At 34.7% G+C, this 27,203-nt stretch overlaps 1 protein-coding gene across 2 annotated transcripts; it reads right to left on the bottom strand.

Moving 5' to 3' along the window:
* Positions 1 to 358: 358 nt before the first annotated feature.
* LOC136833229 (transmembrane protein 62-like) lies at positions 359 to 25,174 on the bottom strand. 2 transcript variants are annotated; one of them, XM_067095102.1, is made up of 17 exons: positions 24,179 to 25,174; positions 21,932 to 22,102; positions 20,586 to 20,786; positions 17,644 to 17,755; positions 16,179 to 16,316; positions 15,551 to 15,730; positions 14,525 to 14,786; positions 7,936 to 8,091; positions 7,660 to 7,810; positions 7,228 to 7,350; positions 6,531 to 6,612; positions 6,102 to 6,230; positions 5,421 to 5,539; positions 4,391 to 4,446; positions 4,078 to 4,165; positions 3,734 to 3,867; positions 359 to 2,732 (listed from the first exon to the last, which is right to left on the bottom strand). In XM_067095102.1, the coding sequence occupies exons 2-17, from the start codon at positions 21,974 to 21,976 to the stop codon at positions 2,630 to 2,632; spliced, it is 2,079 nt and encodes a 692-aa protein (XP_066951203.1). In that variant the 5' UTR covers positions 21,977 to 22,102; positions 24,179 to 25,174; the 3' UTR covers positions 359 to 2,629. The 2 variants fall into 2 exon arrangements, with proteins under 2 accessions (XP_066951203.1, XP_066951204.1); XM_067095103.1 differs by lacking the exon at positions 21,932 to 22,102 and having other exon boundaries at positions 24,179 to 24,348.
* Between the last annotated feature and the right edge of the window lie 2,029 nt (positions 25,175 to 27,203).

The raw sequence follows: 27,203 nt of genomic DNA, 5'->3' as shown, positions 1-27,203 counted from the left end.
ATGTCCAGAATGCAGGTCATTAAATTTATATTATTACTTATATACTGTACAAACTAATGTGGAGTAAACCAAACGTGATATCCTCCATACCACGATATCCATAAGCCACCACTTTCTGCTGTACAACTTCCCTCATTACTAAAATAGTAAAATATTTTGATTACAACTTTTATACTATGTAAGAAGGTTTTTGTTTTAAAGCCTAGACTTTGGTGCTTTAGTTCTTTAATATTTATTGTCACACACACACCATTTTAGGGTAGCTGTGGACATTGTGCACCTACCTCCATGCACTTCAGTAGGTCTACTCTATACAAGCGCGGAAAAAACAAACTGAATATAAATTGTGCGTAGTATCATCTTAATTATATGAGTCTTAACTGACTTTACAGTCTGGATATATTTAATAAAACCTACTTTTTGCTTAATCCATACAAAAATTCATAACTACTCAACCCTAAACTACATATTAATGTAGTAATTTCCATGTACAGTATATATTAAGTTTCCTTTTCCAATTAAAAAGCATCTAATCCCACTGCTATTATGAGATCCCCTCATGCAAATATCTTGCAATATAATATTGCTTGAAATATTAAGCAAATTTTACCTAAACATCTTATTATTTTCTTTATATGGCTGGAGCTGGTGCTTTTTGACAGCAATAAAGCAAATGTTGCTTTACTTTTCATTAAATAACCATACCTAAACAGAAGTCCTACTTTGATTTGTAGTTACTAAAACTAGAAGGGGAAAAAAGAAAACCTTGTAATACAAAGAAGCTAGAAGGTATTCACAGCCCTTTGCTATACAAAGGATCAAAGCTTCCTCCTATTAATGCGGTAATGGCAAAGCAAGATAAATTTTATTGTACGAGGCTAAGGAGGAGGTTACTTTGCATATTGGAAGTATAGCAATTATAAGTTTCCTTTCAAATACCAGTCCCATTATGCTTTATTTCCCTTATCACTAATAAATGTGAGGATCACATTTCCCAGTAAAATGAAATGGCAAATAATTTTTCCATGCTACACCTCAGAAATATTTCCAATAATCAATAAAACTGAAAAGTACACTTTTCACAACCAAAGTTAAATCATGAAAACTGGTACAGTAATCTAAAAATATAGTAACATTCAATATTGTTCTACTGTGCTTAAATATAAAATAAACCGAAAGTTCTGCATACCATCTACAGTTCTCAACCAACGGGACATCATACCTGAAGAGCATCAAACTGTTTCTTAACCAGTAGGATATCATAAATAACATCAAAGGGTCCCTTAACCAGCAGAGAGTCATACTTGGATAATGTCTAGTCTTAAACAACACCATGTTTGCATACTATCAAAATCCCTTACCCAGTAGGATATTATAATCAAATCGAGTCAAAGGCTCCTGCAACCAACTGGATATACTTGAATGATATAATTTTAGAGCCCTTAATCAGCAGGATACCAGACTTACAGACTATCAACGGGTCCCCTGACCAGTTATACATCATAATTATATGGGTACTGTACTACATTATACAAGATTCCTTTAATTAACAAGATATCATACTGTAATACATCAAAGGGTCCCTTAACCAGCAAAATATGACAGATGAATACTATCACAAGGCTCTTTAACCAGTGGGACTTCACCCTTGAGCAGCTACAAAAATTTTCGTTACTCAGCAGTATCTAGACTCGAAATAATTATTTGTATGCCCTACGTAATAAGGCCCAACAATCCACACACAAAAACCTGAAGGGACAACATGAAATGGCATTATTAAAATAACAAGAAACCTGCTAATCAATCAATCAATCAAAGAAAGTGTGAATGGAATAGCTATATCACCACACATTAAAGAAAGCACATAGAGAAAACTCAACCTCCACTTGAAAATAAGTTATATATTAAACCCACAAAAATTAACTGATATTCATACAACCTCAAAATATCTTGCATATGACCAGTCAATTAGCATTCTGGAAGAAATGGCCATATGCAATCTTTTAAATAAAATACATACACCTGAATCAGTCAAAACTGAAAGACTAAAATCTGTACCACATATACTGGTCAAAACTGAGAAATTGCACAGCATATAAATATGAAAGACAACATCATTATACAAAGATGAATGAGAAAACAAATTAATTTTAACAGTATTCTGTCAAATACTGTACTATATGTAGTGAAGATCAATTAAAAAAAAACTGAGGACATGGTCAAGGACTTTGTACGTCAATACATCTTTAGCCTTGGCTGCCTAAATTATGAGTCTTCCTCCAAAGAGAATTAACCTGATGGGCAGTGTCAGTCATGACACTTGCTCAAGAACCTAACTTACAATCTTAAGTACATATAAGGAACTGCAAGAGCTGTTCACTTAAAAGCATCTACTAGACTTACTCACCAACTCCTTGGTGACATCTACTGGTATACACACCACTGTTATTAAATACTGTACAAGAAGTCAACATTAAAGTATGAAATATTTGTTTAAGTAGCTACTGTGCTGCCAATGAAAACAGCTGTAAATCATCGTTACATAGCAAATACCTGATAATTTCGTTCTGAGTCACAATTCACACTCTTGAAATATGGTTTGAGAAATACCTGACTAACTTTGAAAAAATCACAAGTTGCTCTGAGTTACTTTGTTCTCATCATCAGTGAGTTGGTTTGATTTATCTTCTTTCCAGTCACAATGATCTGGGGCCCATACTTCAGCAGCTCCTCTAAAAGAAAAGGAAAAGTTCTTCAGAAACAAAGCAAAGAGGTTTTCAGTGGCAAGCCAAACTGGATATACTGTATATCACATATAATAACATAAAAGTTTCAAAATTTAAATGGAGTTTCTAATATCAGAATCAATTGTGGACAAAATCTGTTTTTTGACAACCCCATTATAATCATATATTTTAAATTCCTATTATTGGGGTCCCAAATATCCAAAGTTCATTAGTAAACAGCACTGCAATCATGAAATTCTATTCCCTTTTGGTTTGAGTAATTTTTTAAAATTAAAAGTATATTCCTAAATATACCCCTATGGATTAAATCCCTTATTCTAAACTGCAAATCTAATCATCTATAAGACATGTCAATGTATTAACACTTATATCATGCTGGCAGCTTCCACACAACCACTTTTCCAAATTTTACTTTTCAAATCAACATAATCTTCACTTTTTTTTATTATTCTAATCTGTTTTCCCATCTATTAAATATAAGACTTCTTCTGAGCCTAATGTTATCACTATATGCAGTTATCTGTATATAGCAATATCAAGGGATTCTTCCATCGTATAATATGATAAACATCAGTCGATTCAGTGTGAATCCTTGATGAACATAATATTCACCTCAAATGTTTCTAATAAACTACTTACTGTCTTCACTCTTGATCTCTGCTTGCGATGTATTGAAATCGTCTCAAGTTCAAATTCACACCAAAATTAATAATCTAGGATGACTGGAAAAGCTAATAACCCAAAGGAATTAATTATATTCCATAAAATTCTTATTAACTACAAAAGAAGCTGGTGTAATAAACACACACCACAGTCCAGAGAACAGTCATGCCGCGCTACTGCAAGTGAACTGAAACTTACACAGTAATACAGTATGTTCACGAAGAGACAGAATCAGCACTCAAGCTGGACATTTCTACATTCTGTGATAAAGAAAACTAATACTTTCATCCAACAATAAGAGAGCAATTACCAACAAAACATACCTCAAAAGGTCTCGATGCATTGTTGTGGCCTGGTGCCACAACACTAAACCCAAAATAGCAGACCATGTACGCAATGGTCCTAGAAGCATTGCCATTGTTCCGTATGCCAGGTAAAAGAAATATGCAGCTATCAACTGAAAAACAATGATACTACCATTATAAAACACTCATAAATTTTGCGAGTATCAGAGCATTAAACACATCTATTTGGTCTGGTATACTGCATTATCCACCTCAATAAACTGTACTTCGGTAACATTTCTTAAAAAGTTTCAATCAGAATTTCATAATTTTGAAAGCAAGAATTTCTTTTCTTCATTAACCCATTTTCACATACACCATACCTGAATGGTAATTAGAATGAGGAGACACACATGTCGGCAGAGATATCTAGAAAAGCTGCAGACAGGACTTATGTACAAGGACCAAAATCTGGAAAACAATGGAAAAAATGTCTCAAACTTGAAACTCCTGGGTAATGAAATGAGGCAAATGCTGTAAACAAATTAGGTGCCATACAAATATTCACACAAAACAATTCTTCAATTTAAACTATACAAATAACAGACACACCCAAAAAAGTTGAACAGTAAATTTAAATGCTATTCTGCCAGTTGTCATCACTTACAAATAATGGAAAAAAGCAATTCACTTTACCTAAAATCAACGGAGTGAGCAATAGCAAAAATAAGGGGGAACTGGAACAAGAGCAACTGAAAAGAAAAATTATTCCCAGTTAGTTTGATCATTAATATAAGATAAATCATCAATATACTCAAACAGTTCCATGAAAATTATATGTTGTCTATATTATTATTTTAAAACTTAATGAGACACTTACTCATGTCACTAAACTCTTACAGTGTTCACCCAAAGGGTTTCTTCTTAAGTGAAAGGTGAAAATTAGTGCAAGACATAATAAAAATTGGACTGCTAGTTGATAAGGTCAAAGTGATTGGACAAAAAGTAAACAACAGAAAGCAATACAGCTGGGATGAAAGGATTGCAAAGAACATTTAGTGTCATCTAAAGTATGCCGTGCAGGGCATGCTGTAGGTGATAACCCCTTACACGAACACGAACTGGATGAATTATCATTCATACCTTGAGGTCACATAAAATTATTTTCCTAGAGTGACTTTAACAAGAGGAACAAATATTACTTTGTACGCTAACAAGTCACAAGAATGGCAACATTTTTGGAGCATGAATATTTAAAAACTAAAATTAACTGGCATAAGTAAAAGCATTACAGTATAGCACTCCTTTCATATTATCAATAAATAATTCAAACTGACAATTTGAGTCAAATTCTCAACTCTCTCAGCCAGCCACAAGGGTTTGTTCTTCATGCATACAAGAGACTTTGTTTCATATTTCACAACCCCTAAAAATTTCATAAGATACTCAAAAAATGCCCTTTGATGATTAAAATATACACCTGTATTTTTGGATATCAATTTACAGTTGCTTCTTATGACAATGTGTCACCTTGTTTCTAAATTTCTACAGTGTTACCTGGATCAAGACTAATCCATGGTAATCATAATTCACAACAAAGTAACTTGTCCATTTACCATTAATAAATTCAAATTACAAATAATGTAATAAATTAAAAACATTCAATCACAGGGATTCTGCAACTAATACTATATGACATTAATCTAAAATGAACACAACACTATACCTGCATGAATCCATATGCATATGTCAATGATCCAGGAAGGTAGCTTCTATTAACAAAGGTTCCCCATGCAAACACAACTCCTATGTGGTCCTCAATTACCTCTCCAACAAACCAAGGACCTGGAAATTTAATTCAGCTGATTAACAAAGTACCTTCCATGTTACAATTTTCTTTGTATAAATTTGTCATTCAAGTAAACACTGTACTGTATGCTCAAAATGAAATAATTAATACAGAGCATAACACAAAGATAATTTCTTGTGTACATTTTTTAAAGCAAAATATAATCAAATATAATGCAGTGTAACATCTGTTTTGTCATTCCATACAACAATATGTAATAATAAAACAACACTGCAGTGATAACAATATCAGTAATTTATTAATATATGTAATAAAGTAAAGTTTAATTTTATATTTACAGCAACAAAAACTTCAAAGTGATTTCACTTATATGCAAAGGTTACAAATAGATTCAGCAAAATGGTCTTGAGTTTTATATTTTTGCTGGTCAAGTATTCTAAAATGATGCAGTTAACTCAAATTTAACACAAGAGATGAGCTAATCTTTTTAGTGCAAAATACAACAAAATTTTACTAATTTTTTACCAAGCTGATAATTCTATTGAATCATATTGAAATTTTTCTTACACTCCTCAGAAAACCTCTTTACGTACTTACCCAAGGGTAAGTAAACTGATGTCATGACAAGGGGCCAAAAGAGCCGGTCAACAGTAACTAAGACCCACAATTTTCTAAGCCAGGTGTTACATAATTTCCATCCTAAACGTGGCCGTAACATGCGCCTTTCTGTAAACAAATATCGAAATGGAGAAAACAATCATTACTACAGTTAACAAAAATTCATGTGAATCTTAAACGAATTTACAAATTCCAAGTAGATGATAAATGCTATTGTGATTTTATTTCAAGAACAATTGTTATCAGCGCCTCTGTCAGGGTATGTATCAGTGCAAATATAAGTCTTTTCGCAAAAATTGCTTTTCATCACTAGACAAACGAACCAGGTGATGTAGATGATAAATGCTGTTGTGATTTTATTTCAAGAACAATTATTTTTAACAATTCAAATATAAGCTTGCAACTCACCAAGAACCAGGTGATGTATGTACCGAAGTACACACAGTGGAACAACACATATGCACACCATTATACCAAACAAGAACTGGAACTGTAAAAAATGGTAAGATTTAGAACATGTTCTTAGACATAAAACAGCTCAGGAAACAAAACAAGAAAGCTTTGCAAGCACATGTCTGAAATCATGATGTGCAGTGTATTTGCATTGCCAACATCAGAAATTTTTGCTACTAGGATAAGGATACAAGCCTAAACTGCTTTGCATGTATTGTATTAGGCATTAAAACTGTTTTATGTGACAAAAAGTTTTTTCATACAACCTTATTAATCATGTAATTGTTGTATCTTCAATGATATGGAAATCTCAGTCTCACTGGGACTTTCGTTTGAGTTGCTTCAATCATTGAAATGAATTCAGATGAAAATGAAAAGGATAATTATGGAATAACAGCTCCTCCACACCAAACAAAATAGAATGTGCACCAAAACTGGAATGCTGTACAAGATTTTCTTAATAAAAATTACTTTTAGACAAACTATCAGTCATATATGTCCACATTCACAGTCTTTGACTGTCCCTACACACTATGTCTTATGTTAAACAAAAGGTACTGTTGATAAACCACAAAAATATTTTGAGATGCAGTCAAGTAATGTTAAGTAATTTAAGACAATATTACCCAGGATAAAAAGAACTCACACTTACAAACATGGATATATTGGACATGAGCAATGCCCTTGGCCAGAACCGGAACGACGGCTGCGACCCATCAAGTGAGAACTCCTGAGTAACTGTAGCCTCTCTGCCACTAGCATCTCTTGCATGTACCTAATATTGTTGAGAAAAATAAATTGTGAATATTACAGCTCTCTATAAACTTTGGAGTATATTAACCTAAATGGAACTAGTACAGTACAGTATTTACTTTTCAATCAAGAAATCAAAATCTTTTCAATAAATTTTCATCATAACTACTGACCTATGCATCTATTTAGGTTACGGTGTCTGCAGAATTAGTTTAAACCTGATGGAAGTGATAAACTTGGCATGAAAAAATGTAACTCTTTACATCTGATTCAGGTGGTATATAACATTTTCAATACAGTATTTCATTTATTCCAATTCAGGCGCAATTACCTCCAACAAGTGCATTCCCTCTGCATATTTGTAAGCATTCCATCTCGATACATATAATGGTCCTTCAACATGGGATAGTAATAACCAAGATTCCGAGTCATCTACTCGTACTCTCGCTTCCGTTATCGGCGAAACTGACCATATCAGCACTCTGCATGAAAAGCGCATATTCTTCTTAGAAGCAAAGAATCAGAAAATGCTTACACACCAAGCACAAACTGAATATGATGTGACATCAGGTATAACTCAGTAAATTCGTTACACAGTGTTACTCACCGTATATGAGAAGACTCCTGCATAAGGTGCAATGGTTCATGATGAACCATGGTGAAAAGGGCATGCTTTGGGTTGGTGACAAGGATAACAGGCCAAGATCCGTACTTCACATCAGTGAATGAAAATAGCCCATGATCTATCGCTGCAACACGATAACTGAAAGTAAATGAAACTGAAAATAAATGTCTAAAAATTAGTCTAACTCTACAGGCATACTTAAACTCCTTGGATTAAAGTACAGTAGTAAAACTTCAGTACACGAGATTATTTAGTATACGTACAGTACAGCAAAACTACTCGACTTAAAAAAAATATAGAAAACTGTTCACAATGACTGTGGGACAAAAAGGAACAGACAACCCACACAAAATATATACAGTATCTTGAAAGCCTTCACCAGAAATTTAGTACTACGTTAAATCTCAAAATTAAACAGATTATTAATATATCAATAAATAAGCTTCTAGTTCCTAGTGAGGAAGTAAATTTGAGAATAATATTTTTGTAGTGTTTTCTATAGTACACAGATTACTGTCTTTAGCTTGTGCTTCTTACCAAGACCAGTGGAATATCTAGTCACTGAACAGTACAGAACCACAATAACTGAGTTAAAATATGGTTTGTAAGTCTCCAGACTGAACTGTTCCCTATCAGTAATTCAAAGTTTTGCCACAACCAAGACACTCAAGCATCCATAAAGAGCCCCGTGAGGGAAGACTTTTAGCTTGGCAGTATGGTTCAAGTAGCTTTTACGACTGACAAAAGAACACTGCAGACAGTTACAACTCTGATTTCCCTTCTATTATCATGTTTCAGAGATCTACATTTTGTAGTTTTCACATTCGCTGCTCAATTTGAAAGAGAGATTTGTACAGTACTCTGCAGTCTGCATCAACACACTGCAGTATTGTACATAGTTACCAAATACAGCTATGCATATGTGAACACCAGGAGATGAAATGCTCAGGCCTAACTAACCTAAACAGTTTGAGGCAACCTATATTATACCTCTCACTGAATTACTGTTATTATTAATATTATAAATTTCTACCTCACATCATGATCAAGCCCATGACTTTCAAGTGGAAGGCAGGAGCACTACCAGCTAAGATACAAAATCATAAAAAAAATTTGGAATCCAAGTACAGTTGTCAAAAGACTGTTCTGTGTGAGGTAACATTTGACAGTTTAGGAACTCTATCATATTTACTGAAAAACTCAGCACTGAAGGATTTACCTTGTACAATATTCAACAAAGTAAGAATGACACTAATGATAGTTAAGAAAGATGAGAAGAGCTTGAAATTTCCTTTTACAGATACAATAATAGTACTGTATTACTATATACACTGTCAACATAAGGACTTACAGATGCTTACACAGTATAGCTCATGTACTCATAATACTGTCCTGATTCCCAGCACTTTTAGTGTTAAGAGCACATGTACTCAAAACTGTGTCCTGACTCCCTGCTCTTTTAGCATTAAGTTCGACATGAAGGAATGCACCAGCAGTGTAACAAAAATATTAACATGTTTAAACATGTTTATGCAATAAAAAATGATAAAATTTAGGTATTTCTATTGGAATGACATTTGTATTCACAAAATGAGCCTTCAGAGGAAGTAAAAATTGGCACATTAATGTGTCCATCTGGCCCCCCATGACATGGTCTATCAGAATCTTGTTGAGAATATTGTGCTTCTCTAATTCATTCTGTCAATGAACTCTGCAATTTTTATATCATATAAAATGCTTGACCACATTTCCTCTGAAAATCACCAAACCTCAATATCCACTGCCAATGATATTCCATTTTATTCTCCGCTAGTAGCCGATGTACTCATTTCACGGAACTCAACAACAAATCAGTTACACTATGATTATGACTAAACATAAAAACACACAAACCAATTAGAGCCATAGTAATTCATTATGCCATGAGTACTGTACCTGACAGTAAGACCCCTTACCCAAATTTTCAGTAGAAAAATAACTTGTGTTTGCATGTTAGCATTTAATGTTATTGAAATATTAACTAATGTATGACAAAAAAAAAAACTTGGATAAAGCATGCAACTGGACAGCAGGAAAAATCTTGTTAATAATAATTCCATTGTAATTTACAAAACAAAAGCAGCTTAAGTATACAGCAAAAAGCATTTTATAACACTCCCATACTTTTCCTGCACCTCCCATGGGCAACTCAAAACGGTGACAATGAATTTACGAGTACTTGAATTTCCAAACAAAATAAAAGAGACAAGATTGTATGTTAAATATAAGAAATCACTTACAAATTTGTATTAGAAAAAGATTTTCAATAAGATACAATAAATAAAATTACATATATTGACTGTCTTTTTGTTACGTAATATCAATGTCTAAGCCTAGCCTATAGGATAGCTTGCATGTGTATATGTGCACAAATGCATTACGTCTAGTAAATTACATATACAGTATACTCTATCTCTCTCTCTGGCACAGTATCTTTATTAACATTTATTTAAGACAGTATAGTACTGTATTTACTGCAGTAATGAAGTGTTACATTATATATTTTTCAGTACGTGCAAAGTAGAAGCATGCATCTAGTCAAGGTAAATAACACATTTATTGTGCTCTCTCTCTCTCTCAAAAATCTTTTTTCTATTAAAGAATTACCCAGAGAGAGAGAGAGAGAGAGAGAGAGAGAGAGAGAGAGAGAGAGAGAGAGAGAGAGAGAGAGAGAGAGAGAACGCTAAGTGCATTGATGTGCTTAGTTTCAGCCTGATTCTACTGTCTATTGCAAAAATGTGTGTTTGTATGTACTTTGCTGTACTGATGTATACTTTTAGGCACTACAACCCATTAGTCCAAAGTTAACATTTATAAGGGATTTTAATGTTTTAATAATAACAATAGTAATAATAGTGATATTTGAGTAAGCAACAGTAATATTACAGTATTATGGAGTTAGATAAGTACAAGTACTGATAGTTTATGTCTGGGAACACATTAGCCTACCCATTCACCTTAACTTGACAAATAAGCTGAGCCATATTTCTGGAAGAGAAATGGTGTTATATGCCATCACACTTGGTAACCTTTAAACCTCTCATAAAATACCATCTACTATTATAAAACCTGAGTTTAATACATAATGACAATTTTTCCTACTAGTACTACTTTGTTCTGGTAGTATACCAATCACTTACACGTGTACTGCACAGGAAGATAGATAGATCCTACGAAACCAAAGAAACAAACTTAATTTGAGCTGCTGAACCAAATTCCTTACATGGTCCTCATCACAAGATTGTCTTCCCAATGTGCAAAACCATTCAAAAAAACACTACGGAAACATCCACTCTGGGAATTAAGCCAGTGAGCCATTACAAGGTTTTCTTAAAACCATTGGTCAATACCAAAAATTCAAAAGAGCATTACTGCAAGGAAATGGTTCTAACTCTCACTGACCTACAAAATGAAAACTATGATGATAATCATTAAAGACCAAGAAAAATGGAGTGCCTGAGCAGCGTGACCTAACTGAACTATAGGCATGGAAACAGAGTAATGATGAATAACTGAATGCTTTTAGTCTGCTTATGCATACCGACAATCAATTGGTGGACAACTGCATCCCCATGTACAGCACTTTGATTCTCCTGAAGTTCTTTGCCAACCTACCGTCTGCACGTTAGTTGTATGTACAGTAAAACAAAACTTGCTTTACATACAACTATCCTGCAAATCTCAAATTTTATGGAAAACTAAAATACTGTACCAGATCTTGCACTAATGGTGTACAATAATGTAAATGCTATTTCAATAAATATGCAAAAAAAGTGAAATTGGGAACATAATGTGTAAGTAGGGCTTGAATACCTAGCTGTTGCACAATGAAGCAACTGAACATGCAACATAAGCATAATTGGTAAGCTCAATAAGTGACCAATGTATACAGCTGTGTCGGTTATATTGTAACATCTGTATAGGCACACTTACTTGTGTGAGCAGCTCTGCTGGCTGACTAATGATGAGTCTAAGAATGCACTCAAGGTAATTACAAGCACAGCATACTAGTATCCTACAGGTAATAACTGGGAAAGCCAAACACCAGAGGAGTACGCAGCAAAACTGAAATGAGCAAGGATGAGGAGGTAATTCAAAACTGGAAAAAGACAAAAGGATATTGTAGGTACCAGCTCACCATGAGCATAGGACGTAAACTCTGAGGAAACACTGCATATAAAAAAAACACTCACATGGAGCATACTAGCTAATACTCTCAAAGATGCAGTAATGGTAACTGAAGTGCAAAATAACGATAAAAGTGCAGGAAACATCTGCCTTGTGCTATCACACAAGTTAGGTAAAACAACTAGGTTAAGCCAATGCATCTAAAGGACAGCTATCATGAATACCAGCTCAACATTCGTCATCTAAAAACACTTTTAGGGCAACATACATCTGAAAAAATTTGTTACAGCAAAAGCGATACAGATAAAATTGGTACCTAAAACAGTCATACAACACAGCTTACTAGTAGTAAGGATAAACAATGCTACATAAATGGAATTGGGCGTCCCTGTAAATAATACTTTTCATTCACAAATATCAATCAGTTTCTAGATAGCAAGCACTTGCACCCTAGATTTGGTACCTAGAGGAAGTCCCTAATTGCTCATTGCTAGGATGGATGACATATTAAAGACACTCGGGCATTAAAGCCAAAATGGCCATTCATAACCAAAATGATATGTCAAGAAGTGTCATAACTGGGAATGGTGGTATGTGATAGTTTTAAAATATTTCATCAAGAATATTACATAAAAAATAACAATGATCTTAAAAAATAAATAAGATAAAATTGCAATATAAATTTTTCACCCACAAGCCCCCATTACCATACTTAAATTACACCCACATTCATGGTCCTTAACCAATCCAGGCACTTCACAGTCTTGCTTAATCCACAAAGAAGACTGGTTGTACACAAGCACAGAGATCTCAAGGTCCTCTAAGTCCATGACTTTTCATGTGTCTATGCTGAGGTAGAGAGCTTCTGAAATTCCATAGCTCTTTGCAGATTTCACATAGTTTTGATTATTGCTTAAGACCAATTACAATATTTAAATTACTCATTTCACCTCACCCATTCATCTCCTCATTTTCTAAGGCATTCACCAACTAAATCCTTCCCACCTACACTGCAATTCAAGTGAATTATAAATAATGGACAGTTTAGATAACAGGCATTAACTGGGGACCCAGATCGGTATGCACAGCACTATCCCTACTCTTCTTTTGTCAATTAAAAGACTGAAGTGTCTGAGGTTTTTGAAGACCACGAATGTAGGTTAATTTGTAAGTTATGGGTTTGTGTGTAAAAATTAACTAAAAAAAATTATTATTATCAATGTCTGATACTGAGAACATCAATATCAATCTTATCACTTGGAATACCCTGGAGGTTCCTCTTACAACCCTGGAGGTTCCTCAAATACTACAATAATTGGGACAGTATACAAGTGTACTCAACTGTCAACAACCAGTTTAAAAACAACTTGCATCTAAAATAAAGTGGTAGGTTAAGTATGCACTAGACTGTCTAATTAAAACTGTCTGCCTAAGCAAAAGGAATGGCCTAACACTATTTGTTTGCTTTTTCATAATTTTCAAGCACTGTATTGGAGATGGTCTTCTCTCGCTCTGGAAAATCATCTTAATGTTTACTTAGAGCAACCATTCTTGCTTCCTTGCATACAACAAGAGTAGGGACTCAAATGAACAAACTTAAAGCATCAAGAAAGATACAACAACATTCCTGACACTTTGAATAAATGAAATGCATTGGACTTATATAAGAGATACTACAAAACTTCTGGAACCTAAATATTTAAACTTTTTCTTCAAGTTGGTATGCAAACTAAAGCTGTTAATTTTTCTGTGAACATGAACACAATGCTAGGTAGTCTTGCTGGGTATGAGCTATCATCATCTGCAACAGTTATCTTAAGTTAGCTCAAGGATTCAGCATGACATTCCTAATATCAACTGCTTGCAACATACACCAGTATCACATTTCCTTTTACAGGTATTTGGAGGCCAACAGGGATCAACAATTCATAATCAAGTGATTTTCAGTAAAATAGGCATCAAAAATATTTTTCCTTACATAAACAAATGATACAAACTGTAAAAAACTGGACATGGATACCTCAACATATAACTTCAAGTGAAATTTATTATCCCACTTGATCATCAGTATTTTTATTAAATAAGCTGCACTTCATCAAAAATTAAAACAAACCCCACTCTAACAAGTTATATATACATATATTATTTTGGTATTTGTTTACCCTGCATATTTTAACTAGCTTTGACTCTGAATCACTGAATTAGTGCCCACAGAAAGGTGACTAAATATGTGTCATATAACCACTAGATACATTATAATGTTATTTCTGATGGAAGATTGAACTATACTTTCTTCCGTTTCAACAACATGGGGGACAATCATAATCTGGCACATACGCAAGCAAATATGGTTTTACAAGTCAAGAAAAGAAGTGCATTGAAAAGAAAAGGAAGAGCCACTTACATGCGACTGTCCTTCCAGTCACCTAGTTCTAGTTCAAGAGAACCTGTGTGTTGTCGTGTATACATATTGGGAACAAGGCCTCCAAGTGTGTGCAAATGACCACACATATATGCCAAACCTCTACCCATCAAACGACGAATTCCTGGCTCCGGTGAAAGTATACAGGAGGTAGGGTAGTGACCAAACCAAATTGTGTAATTACTATGGCGACTGGCAATTTCAAAATCTTGCAAAAGCTTCATTTCAGAGTTAGTGACAACCCCTGCAAAGAATATCATGACATCTAGAACATACTTCAGACAAAAACAAACTGTGCAATTACAATGCCAGACACCACTAAACAATACTTTCCTATATTTTGTATCTGGTATCAGCTAACATCTTGCACGCTAACTTTATATATCCTCCACACTTACCAAAGGAAATTTACACAATGGCATATACTGTTATGAGATACCATACTGCATATCCTATATTTTTCTGGACCTAAACTAGATCATTAATACATACAGTATTTATAAAATAAATGTTATACAGTATGTGACTTTTGAATTTAACTTTCCTTATCTAATTTATTACTAAATAAAAATTAGCAGTCATGTGTTTATCTATAAAAGGATGGGTCTCTCAAAATAAATTTAGGAAAAGAATCAAATCCAGGAATGGCATGATTAACTCTAAGTCTTGAAAAAGAACTGAGTAATTACTGATATGGACTACACTTCACTTCAAATTGTTTACAAGAATAGCAAGATGATGGGTGTCCTTTGCACGGAAAAGATACTGAACCCTCTGAGATTCCAAGGAGGGAGGTTTGTCACAAAATTTGTCCTTGGACAATCTCTTACAGACCACTCAAGTCACAGCAATAATTGGAATCTCAATGGTTAGGATTATGATGAGGCCCATGAAACCTCAAAGGGTTAAGTAAGGTAAAAATAATTTATTTATGAGACACACACACACGTTAACATAGTAAAAGTTATTGAACTGACAACATAAAAATTTTTAATCCAATTTGCTTACCAATAAAATTGAAAGGCCTCCTGGGTCCTGGTAAAAGGCATGCATCTACAGCAATAAAGGCAATGGAGTCTGGTCCATATCTGTGAGTATATATATAAGACCTCTTACTGTGCTGACCCTGAACACTATATTTTTGATAAAAATTTTCATCACTGGATAAAGACGGAACGTTGAAGTTATCTGTAGGAAGAACAAATGTGGTTAATGAATGTACTTTTCATCAAAGAGTAAAACATCATGAAATCAAACTAACTCATCTATCATAAGATGCAAATGTATAATTTCCTTGTCAAGTACTGTACTGTACATCATAAACCATGCTTTCAGTTTCAATATGAAATATTAAAAATAAACAACCACGCCCAAATTTATTATTCATGAATGATTTTTTATGGTTTTGCTTTAATATAAAGTGTGTCATCAATTTAAGCTGAGCTTCAACAAGATTCACAGAGTACTCGATGAAACACTCCCATTACCAGTGTCAAGAACACACTTTTACTTAAAATCAAATTACTGTAGTCTCCAATATACAAATATCTGAGATAACATTTCCTTGTTCACTAAACAGAGAGCTACGATTTTATTAGGGTGTAAAAAACGCCTCCACCAGCTCCACAAGTCTTACCATGGTTTCCTCTTATGTCTAGCCAGACAGTTTTGTTGAGGACACCCGACGAGTGCAAAATATCTCTGTAGGTAGCCCACTCCTCTATATACTGCTTTGAGCCTAGCATGTCCATATTCTTGGCATCTGTCAGATCACCTGAAAGGGAAAGAAAGCATATGCAGTATTTCAATTGGATGTATTTGAATACAGTTTGTTTCTTCTCTCAAGTCATTACTGACTTGTATTTTAATTGGTATACATGATGCTTCTATATCACTATATTAAATACGGCCAAATGTTTACTCCAAATATAAAACTGCCATTACCCAAACAGATTTTATCACAAAGTCTTAACTGACAATAATCTTGTCTAACAGAATAGATCATACTCTACTGCACTGTGTTTTAAATGCATATACAGTAAGTTAATTACTGTATAAAAATAAGCAGCAACCTTACAACATAACAAGAATAACAGACAGGTTCCAGTAATATTTTAAATTTTAATACCTACAATACAGTAACTTGAGGATATATGGTCATGTCACATACAAATTTTTACAATGCATAAAAAAAATTAGCCTCATTGCCCACCACTGCAATGTTGACGACTTATTCATTCCCCATAAAATAACTTCTGTATTGTACATTCTTAACTATGGTTCTGTTATTTGTCATTTTAGCAAATTCACATACCAGTAGGTCTACAGACCAGTAAGTCACAGCTATGTAAAGGTGTATACCACAAGGAAAAATATGAAATATATTCTTCTATGAAAAGTGAATCACATTACTGTATAGCATATTTCCATAGATATACATCATGCATATGAATACTGTCTACAGTACTTAAATTAAGATTGTCAGTTTGACCCCACTAAATCATTTTTATGAAATCTCTAGTCAGATCATCTAGAAATAAAAAAAAACAAGTGTTCTGAGTTTCAGGTATACTAGTTTTACTCAGGACCTCACTGGTGGTAAGAATAGACTAGGAGGTGTCTCATATTTTGCCAACATGACAAACAAGAAATATCATCTCATTCACTCAAAAGTTATCCTTAAAATTTTATGACGTGCAAACTACTCTTTTGTAAAATCTATGGATTAACCAAGAAGAAACTCTACAATATGCTTCAGCAGAGCAGCTACCAAGTATGTTTAAGGTGGTTCTTTTGAAAAACAAGAGATCTCAGTCATTTTCAGTTATTGCATGCATCTTGGTTAACAGTTGATATGAAAACCAAGGGTAGTCTGTCACAAAAATACTGTAATTATTTCTAAATCTTCAGATTAGCTTATACATATCCCATCTACTGTATTACATAGAGCTAACTTTGGTTACGTTATAGAAAATATTTGATTTAAATGATGCTAGCTTTCATAGCTTTACTGTATATATTATAATATTAGTTAGTGTACAGTATTAGTTGGTTATATATATATATATATATCTATGAATGTATTACAGGTGAAAGTTTACCTGACGCCAACACAACAGCTGGACTGATGGTACCGACAGTTGAAGTAGCAAACTCTCGCAACTGCGACACTCTTGTAGGATCTTGAAACACACTTAGGTGTAGATCAGAAATCTGTGCAGAGGCAAGGGAAAAACAATCTATAAAATACATTTACCATCAACGTCTTAGTGAATGGGATTGAATTTTAAAATTTAGGCCAAAAGCCACACACTGGGACCTGTGAAGTTACTGTATTCAGCACTGCTGAAACAATTCTTAAAAGGTGAAAAGTAAGATGGAAGAAAGAGACTATGAATGGAGGTATGGTAAAAGGAATGAAGGGGGTTGCTGCTATGGGGCCAAAAGGATGCTACAAAGAACCTTAAGTAATGCCTACAGTGTACTGTGAGGTGCAATGACGGCACTACCCCCTTTGGGTTAATGTTTTTGTGGGTGCTACATGTAAATACCAATTTAGCTTCAAAAAGCCACTGATAAACGACCTAAATATCAAGTGGTAATCTTGTCTAACTCTAATCTATTTGGGTTTAATGTTTACTAGGAATCCAGGATGACTATCTCCTCATTTTACTTTTTCCTGTGACAGCATGGTACATTAAATATCACATTAGAAAATGTTGCATTATATGATTCAAGTAGATAACAGGCAACTTTGCTCTCAGGCATAAAACCTCTCTATAGTACCAGCCTGGCACAGACAGCCATGAATGTGTGCAGTAATGCCGTAAGTGTGACAAACTGGGAGTGGATATTGTTGTCAAGTGTTATAATCTATTTCCATTTTTAACTGGTGCTATAGACAAGCAGCCAATATCATCGAAGCTATCTTGCTTCTGACTGGCCACCCAATTTGAAATGCAATCTCTGGTGTGTGGTGAGCAGCATGAGCTTCCAGCGATCATGATTAGTTTCAGTGGTGTCAGCCGTGCTTATTTACCAGCAGCTAAAAAAAAAAAAAATAACTATGGTGAGTGAGGTGGATGCGAGGGTCTAGTTGTAATGCTAAGAATCTGCAAGTTATACATTCATGTGCTGGACCTACACACGGATCAACACCATTGTTAACAATCTTTGTCTGCTTCTCCTCATGTTTTTGAGACTAGTCTGTATCATCAGTTGCCATGGATAGATATACATGCAATGCCTGAACATCTCTTCACTGTACAAGCAAAATTAACATCCAATATCTCCTGTGCTACCTGTGATTAGTGCAAACACGTACATCCTTTTTCACCATGCATACAATGGCCAGCATCATAGTTTGTTAATCCTTGTTTTTGCAGCTGTCATGAGTATGTTGTAAGAATGACTGTTTTCTGTAACCTGTATCTGTTCATTTTAAAAGTAAAATTTGCCATTTCTCTTATCTGTTCTTTGTGATTGCTATGTGCAATAAGCAAGAGAATTTTATTACACATTCATGTGCTACATCCTATGACTTCAGTCTACATGGGAAATCAGTCTCTGAATGTTAAACTGAATGTGTCAAAAACTTTGATTAGTGTAACAGTATAATGCTAAAGTTATTGTCATTCTACTGCACTGCAGCACTAACTTTATGGTGTAACAATTATCTCCTATGTAAATAAAATTTAGGACTGAACACTGGCCAGAAACACACACAATATTGGTATATGCACAACAAACCATTCTCATCCTATACACTAAAGCTTAAAACTGCTCTACATTTATGGAGTGGATAGCAAAAACAAGAATTTCTACTAACACCTTTCTCACTTGTTGTACACTGTAACATAAGTAATTTCATCTAAATTATACTGCATTTTTTCATGAGTTAATAATGAACATACAGCAGCTTCATCTCTCCATCAACCAGTATTCACCACACACTATGTGTTTGTTCCTTGATTATGAGAACACTTAAATAATCTGTAATATTCGATAGTGTCCCACTGGAATAATGTTAAAAAGAGGAAAAAACTTTAGTAATAAATACTAATAATAACATAAAATCAAAGAAAAGTGAAATTAAGGTATAGATATAAAGGGAAAGAACAAAAAGAAAGAATGATCTCATGTGCTTAGGCAGTAAATTCAATTCTATACTGTTCTGAAGACTTCCTAGGCATTTGATTAAAACATAACTATCATCTCATAGCACTGAATACAGATGAATACCAGTACCCCAATGCAACGCAGCACCCTATATCAGCGTTGTTGTTTTTTTTACAAGTAGGATCATTCATTATCAGAAAGATTTGCACAGGCCCTGATTTTAAACCCAGTCTTTCTGAAACAAACTTTTACCTGACACTTGTAACATTAGGTATTTTTTACCTAGTGTAAATGTCAAAATTTCATGAGTAACATTTTAACTCTAAAAGTTAAATGCATGCAACACCAATAACATCTTAAAACCTGAAAGTTAACTGCAAGTATTGTAATGAACAGTACAAGTCAAACAACTCAACCTCACGTCCACTCCCTTCTTCCCAACTTGTAACCTAAAACCTTGTGAACACCACAACAGGTTTGCTTGGTCAACATACACAATGCTAATCAAAACATAAGAATATACTACAGTTACCTCATCACCATCACCCTAATGAGAGAGAGAGAGAGAGAGAGAGAGAGAGAGAGAGAGAGAGAGAGAGAGAGAGAGAGAGAGAGAGAGAGAGAGAGAGAGAGAGATCAATATATTATGAAGCACTGTAAGTTAAATTCTACTGTAAATCATAAAGTCTTTTGTAAGTCTAAAATTTAATTCTAAAAGTAAAAACTGTTAATCTAATTCAGAAACTTTTACAGGACTAAACAGTTACACTTGCTTAATACATGTAATGTATCAACTGGCAAAAGACTAACCTGAACAAATGAGACAATTAATACTTTAAGTAAAAACTATTAAGATAAAGGAAAAATTAAATAAACAGGCACACTTGCATAATAAAGGTACTGTATCACATGGCACAAGACTAACCTGAACAAACCAAACAAGACGATTAGGTTTGGCATTAATGTGCAGCTGCTTCGAATCCTTTCCATCCCTCTCATGGTCATGATGATCTGGAGAGAATTCCCTGACGTCAACGCTGAGAACGTGAACAACTCGACCAATCAGAGAAGCCCCGCCAAGCACAACCACCGTCCATACAAGGGCACTCAATCCTATTCGCATTTTCTGTAAGTTTGAAGAAATGCTATCACATAGAGTACCATACTTTAATTTCAATGAATACATCTATATTTCATTGCATATACACCAATCACTTACTGAAAACCACATACTATTCATACAACTGTTGGGCACATAAGGCATACACTGTACAGTAATTTGTATTTACCATAATGCATACTAGAGAGACCAAGTTCCTTACATAAGTTGTTAAACATGTCTATTAAAAGTGTGACAGCCAGTGTAAGGGTGATATAAAAACCCCATGCAATATAACAATATACCTAAACATATCCAACATTACAAGTTCATGAATGCCTGTGAATTATATAAATAACTTACACTGACTAATATATCCCCTGTACGGTTGAAAGCATAATACTGTACATGTAACAAGCCATGTTAACCCTAATATAATACTATCTCATCCTTATTAAGCTTCAAGAATCACACAAACCTTATAACCTTAATATTCCTATCAACAGTTTTGGGAAACAACACATAGCCACAACAAGATATTCTTCTTTACCCAATGATTGGATTAATACATTATGATACCAGGATTATTCATATAAAATCTTTTGGAATACCAGAACACTCCAGTACTATCAGCTTTACTGGCATAACTACCAAGAGAAAATTGGTTGATCCTAATCTTCTAGAATTAGGAGTTGTCACATAATTTTGTCAGTATCCTACGCCTGACGTATCCAAGCAATTTAGGCTACTCAGGTCAATCATTCATTAGCCTAGGTGTAAATTAAAAACACTGAATGTGTTGGAAGGAAAGAAATATAAACTAAGGAAATTGGGGCAAATCCCTGCTGGTAAGTGCTGGACTGTGATTTGTCTCTTAATGCTTAAATAAATAATACTATTATTTCCAGATCATCTTGTAGTTAGTGCTTTTGTTAAAAAGTACCTTGATGAAGGGGCTATCTAGAAACTTATAATCAATTGTATTACCAACAGTGTACTTCTTCAACCCAATCTATTGTAATTTACTTTGATACAACTAGAAGTTTCAGAAGACATTAAATAGAACTGCAAGATTCATATAAGATGTTGCCCCTAAGGATACAGAATTAACCTGTACTGTTTGAGCTGTTTGGAGGCATATTATAGTTACAATGAATTTGAAAATACTGTACCTTTTGACTCATCAAGCAATCAATGCAGGTACGGTATCGCAACATACTGATGCTTAAGCAATTTCTCGTAAATAACCCAGTTAATCAAAAGATGGTGAGAACATATGACTGGCCATGGATGATTTCAAGTTATCCAAGACTAGAAGCACTTTTGAATGTTGATTTCAGAACCTGCAAGAGTTTATCATCATCAATATCATGGTTTTTTTACGTCAATTTATCATACGTGCGATTCAAGGTGAAATGAGTGCTTTAAACTTTTTTTTTGCCTTGTAACAAATTAAATAGTATCAATGCTAACAATGCTTTTCCCCTACAAAATATGAAAAGCAACTTGTTACAAGATTAGATATTAACAGCTTTACATAGGAGGGATTCACAAATTTTGAATAGCCCATCTAACTTTTCCAGTGCCTTCTGTGACCTCAAAGATGTTTTTAGAAATCTCAAATGAAGACAATGGGAATATTGTAAGTGCACTATCTCACCATTTTTTTGTCGACTTTATGACCTCGTGTCTTATGGTTTGGTCACATTCTTAGTAAAGAGAAACACCATTTTCTCTTGGTTACGATCCCTCATACTTTCTGACTTTTCAAACTTTTTTCAAGCGGGAACTGGCATCTTAGGTTAGACTGGAATGTACTCCCAGTAATTACTGTGGCCCAATTTTAATAATCTTTATCATATGTTTTCTTCTTGTCATTGTTAATAATTACACATGAACTACACACTTTTCCAGTTGGTTCAGTAGTGTTTCCAACATATTTTTTGGTTACCTATATCTGGTTTTTTCCCACCTAAAAACACCAGGTTTTCAATGCCGTTGCCAAAATAATTATTTGATTTACAGATAAATATCATCATTTTGTCCAACTATTATGGTAGGTGACACAAACAATGCAAAACAAGCAGTCAGGAAAACATTTGGTTAGTGTTGGGCGAGAAATTCATTTGTCAAACCACAACACACTACAGTTTTACAGATCCATGACTGTGTACACCTAATGAGCTCCCACATGATATAAGAATTAAAAATATTAAGATTTTCAAGAAGACTCTAAAAGACTGCTTGTTCTCAACCGTTATGATGTTGAACATTTGCATATTTGTCACCTGATATGGAGTATGTGCTACAATTCTTTTAATGTGGTTACATTTGTTTTTGCAACAAAAAATGTATTGGCCGCTGCTCAGATCCTTTAGTCCTCTGAGACCACTTAAAATAAAGGATCTGTAAAACTGAAGATAATCATTGCAGCCTGGTTCCTGCCAGTCGCTGACCAGAAGATTTACCACTTTTTGTTTATGCTGATGTCTTTTGTGTATGTTTATGATATTTGCCATCTTAGCTATATCTGGTACTAAACATGGAGCCCATTTTGCTTGTAAACTGGCTGGCTCTAGTAACTGATCCAGAGGGGTGCTCTAGTACGTATTCAGTTCTACCAATGGATCTACAGGTATACTGCCGAGCTTAGTTCTTTCGGTAATCAGAAAATGAAAATTTAAAATTCAGAAGGCTACACTTTATCAAAGTTGGCCTAGCTAGGCTAGCCTAACTCAGAAAACTGAAATTTATTAAAAATCTCAAATTTACTGAAAAACCTCAAATTTATTGAAACCTCAAATTTACTGAATGTCCTTAAATTTATTAAAAATACCTGAAATTGATTGAGAAGTCAGATTTATTGAAAATCCTCAAATTTAGAGAAAAAAATTAAATTTATATTGGGATACTGTACGGAAAACCTCAATGCATTTCGTGTAGCCTAACCTTATAACCTAAACTCCATGGGCCAGAATGTCTAGGCTATGCATAAGTTACGAATAATTTTCATCCTTGTGTTAATTATTATTTAGGAATCATTTTCAATAAAGACACAAGTCACTCGTTGCTAGAGAAACATGTCGTCCTAAGTTGGCAACGGTAACATACCCTAATGGTTATCTGACACAAAGGGATGCTGAACAGTGTCCTGGAATGACTGACTGGCACCACTTAATTAACTTAAATCTCGGTTTTAAGTGATTTAACCTCGCTCCTGTTCACTCAACTTAAACTATTTACTTTACAAGAATTAATCTAGACGTTTTAACGCGTTTTAAGGAGGTTTCTTTAATTAGTAATTACGTAAAAACGGACAGCAAGTATTGTCCTGGACGACCAAGACAGGATACGAGAGGCTGGAACAAGCCAGACCCCTTTGAACTGGAGGGGAGTTTGACCTTCCCACTTCTATTTACCTGTTAATTTCGGGCGTCCGACCCTGCCGCTACATTCACGTTTTCAAAATAAATAAAATCAGCCGGGAATCAGGACTCGGAGGGGGCCATGAATTGATTTTGTCGAGGCGAAAGACGAGGAGAAGAAGAAGCGACTGTGTGTCAGCGCAGCAGACGACGTCGTTCTGTCCTCGTGCGTCTGGCAGGCCGGTCGCCATTTTGACACATTGACCTAACCTCCCCCCCCACCATTTGGTTTTCTGCTAAAGTAGCACGTACAAACGTCTTATCTTCTCGTATCCGTATAGTATGAGCTATTTACTATTCCTTATTCAACTTTACTGGCCTATGTCTAGCTTCTAAAGGGATGGAACTTCATTTCGACACATTGACCTCCGCCTAACACCCCCTTTTCTGGTTTTCGGCTAAAGTGGCACGTACAGCATCTGAACTTCTTGCATCCGTATAATATGGGCTATTTATTGACCATTTTCCAGCTTAATTTGGCTCTATCTATCTCCTCAGGGGATGGAACTACAATCTCAACTCACGTAAGATAACTGCAACGACACAACTTGTCAAACCGGTAGAGTTCAGTTCGGTGCTAAAAAGCTGTATTGGACTGATATTCCCAAAGTATCGAATCACCTTTCTTTTTCTTTGAATATCTCACGAATTAATCAGTATGAGAGACAAGATATCCTTATTTCATTACGAAGGCGTTACTACTGAACTGCGGCAATTTGGGACCTACATGTTACCAAATGGGAAAGGGCCTTTCCCATCCAGTTGGTGGCTTAGTTAAGTAATTGTTCCCCCTTTAAGAATGTAGATTTAATGCACAACATGAACAGCAACACGGAGATAAATCACTTAAAGAGAACTGAGCCATTTAGCTTTAAGGAATCGCCTCACCATTGCAAACGACCAATACGATTTCTATTTAAAATGCAAGAAGCACTCAGTGAAGCTTGAAAGAATAAACGAGACGTTGATAGGAAGGTCGGTGATCGAAGTGCAGCAGTTGGACAAAACTTCCCAAGCACCAGTTCCTCTTTATCCTTCCGGTAAAATAACTAAGACGCAGTATACTCGGTCTAATGCACTCAAAGACCGGCACGAGACTACATACTGTACATGGGTGCTAGCATCCGGGTATCACTAAACCATATAAATTAAAGATGACACTTATGTAACTGATTTATTAGTAGGCTAATGCTAAGAATAAAGAATGAATAGTGATCACATGACGGCATCACGTATAGGAGAAGATGGGGGTGGGGGATGGATAAGGGCATAAATACGGTATCCTAATCTGGGAATGGCATGATGAATAAATACATATTTTATCTCGGTAAATACACGTTTCACCTTGACCAGGCACGAATGGTGTGCATCACTGGATACACTAATAGTCACGTGTGATGCAGATGTCACGTAGTCCTACGTGAATGGATGTGTTCCTGACATAACTGAAAAAACTTCACACTAGAGAGTAACATCGAAAGATATAAGGTTAGAAATAACCTCTTCTCACTTTCATTTGAACAATAAGAGAGAGAGAGAGAGAGAGAGAGAGAGAGAGAGAGAGAGAGAGAGAGAGAGAGAGAGAGAGATGGATCGTCAGCAGGCAAATTGAAATTGCGTCTTTGAAGGTTATATGAAGGAAAACATCATACGACATGACAGACCCTCCGACAGGAGACCAAAATACGCAAGAAACTGGTGCAGTATCTCATTGAAACCCAAAGTGATTTTAACAACATAAAAAATAAGCTTGATAAAGTAAGAAACAAAACTAGACGTAAGACCTCGGGCCAAACATGCAAACCTTAAGCCTAGTGTGTCATACCTGCATGCTAATCCCCCAGCTCCAGTTAAAGGACAGAAGTAAAATTTAACAGTAAATAATCTCCTCTTCATCTCGATTTCTGTGATCAACAAATGAACGTTGATCACAGGAATTATATTATGGGTAACGTGCTTCGTGCTGTTTTGAAAATCTGTATATGTCGAGGATGATTTGTTTAATATATACTGTACTTCCGAACGAAACATAAATTTACAAGTGGAACCGTATTGCTCACTCTGTGTTATTTATCAATATTTTACTTACATTTTCCCACTTCAGATAACGCTGAATCACTTTTACGCGCGCGCGCGCGCATGTGTGTGTGTGTGTGTGTGTGTGTGTGTGTGTGTGTGTGGGAAGATGGGTGAACATAACTTGAAAACCATGCCAAAAATTTTTTTTTTCTTCAAACCACCAACGGTTTCAGCAACAGTAATTATTTTCCAAACTTTGGACATACGCACATCAACATCTGAATGATTCTGTATAACAAGCGTGTTATTTTGACTTTCTCCCAACACTAACTGATAAAATCAAGGTCAATCTCCACTGTAACGAGAATAATTTTGCAAAAATAATAACTTTCTTTTTAACTTCCAAGGCAAATTTCGTAGTCCGTAAACAAGTTTCCTTACTAACCCAGACCAAGCACCCAAGGCTTATGACACTACTGTATACTCAACTGCCACAGAAGAAAAAAACTGCCTTCACTTTGCACTACGGTAGTTAGATTCCAGGTATTTCGTAATAAAGCAGTAAGCTGCTCTGAACAAAAATACATCTCATGTCTTCTAAGGTTTCCTGCTTAACCGAGAATTTTAAGGACATGGTATGACATACAGGGCAAGTTCTAAATAAACTGTGAGCGTTAGTGCATTTTTTAAAGGAAACTGTCATGTGCTAGCCTACCTTTGTCCTTACAGTAACCAAGAGTTTATCATACTCGCATTGATCATGAACGTAAATAACTATAAAAGTAGCTATTAAAAAAAAAAAAAAAAAAAAAAAAAAAAAAAAAATATATAAATATAATATAACATATATATATATATATATATATATATATATATATATACAAACTGAAATTGCCAATAGCATAAAAACGATTACCTTATAGTGTTTCTAATCATTTTCAGTTATTCGTAAAAGCTTCCTGATAAACTGCGCATCTAAACTTTGCATGGGAAATGAAAA

Source organism: Macrobrachium rosenbergii, chromosome 51 (genome assembly GCF_040412425.1).
Source record: "Macrobrachium rosenbergii isolate ZJJX-2024 chromosome 51, ASM4041242v1, whole genome shotgun sequence".
In the NCBI taxonomy this organism is placed as follows: domain Eukaryota; kingdom Metazoa; phylum Arthropoda; class Malacostraca; order Decapoda; family Palaemonidae; genus Macrobrachium; species Macrobrachium rosenbergii.
Note: the sequence above shows the minus strand (reverse complement) of the source record. Positions and strands in the feature narration are given on the sequence as shown.

Excerpts from the sequence above, each read along its gene's own strand:
- LOC136833229 (XM_067095102.1), bottom strand. The coding sequence starts at position 21,976 with ATGTTGCGATACCGTACCTGCATTGATTGCTTGATGAGTCAAAAG. Across the intron at positions 15,731-16,178 it reads AGACATAAGAGGAAACCATG|ATAACTTCAACGTTCCGTCT; the intron begins GTAAGACTTGTG and ends TTCTTCCTACAG. Across the intron at positions 8,092-14,524 it reads GACTGGAAGGACAGTCGCAT|TTATCGTGTTGCAGCGATAG; the intron begins GTAAGTGGCTCT and ends ATTTACTTTCAG.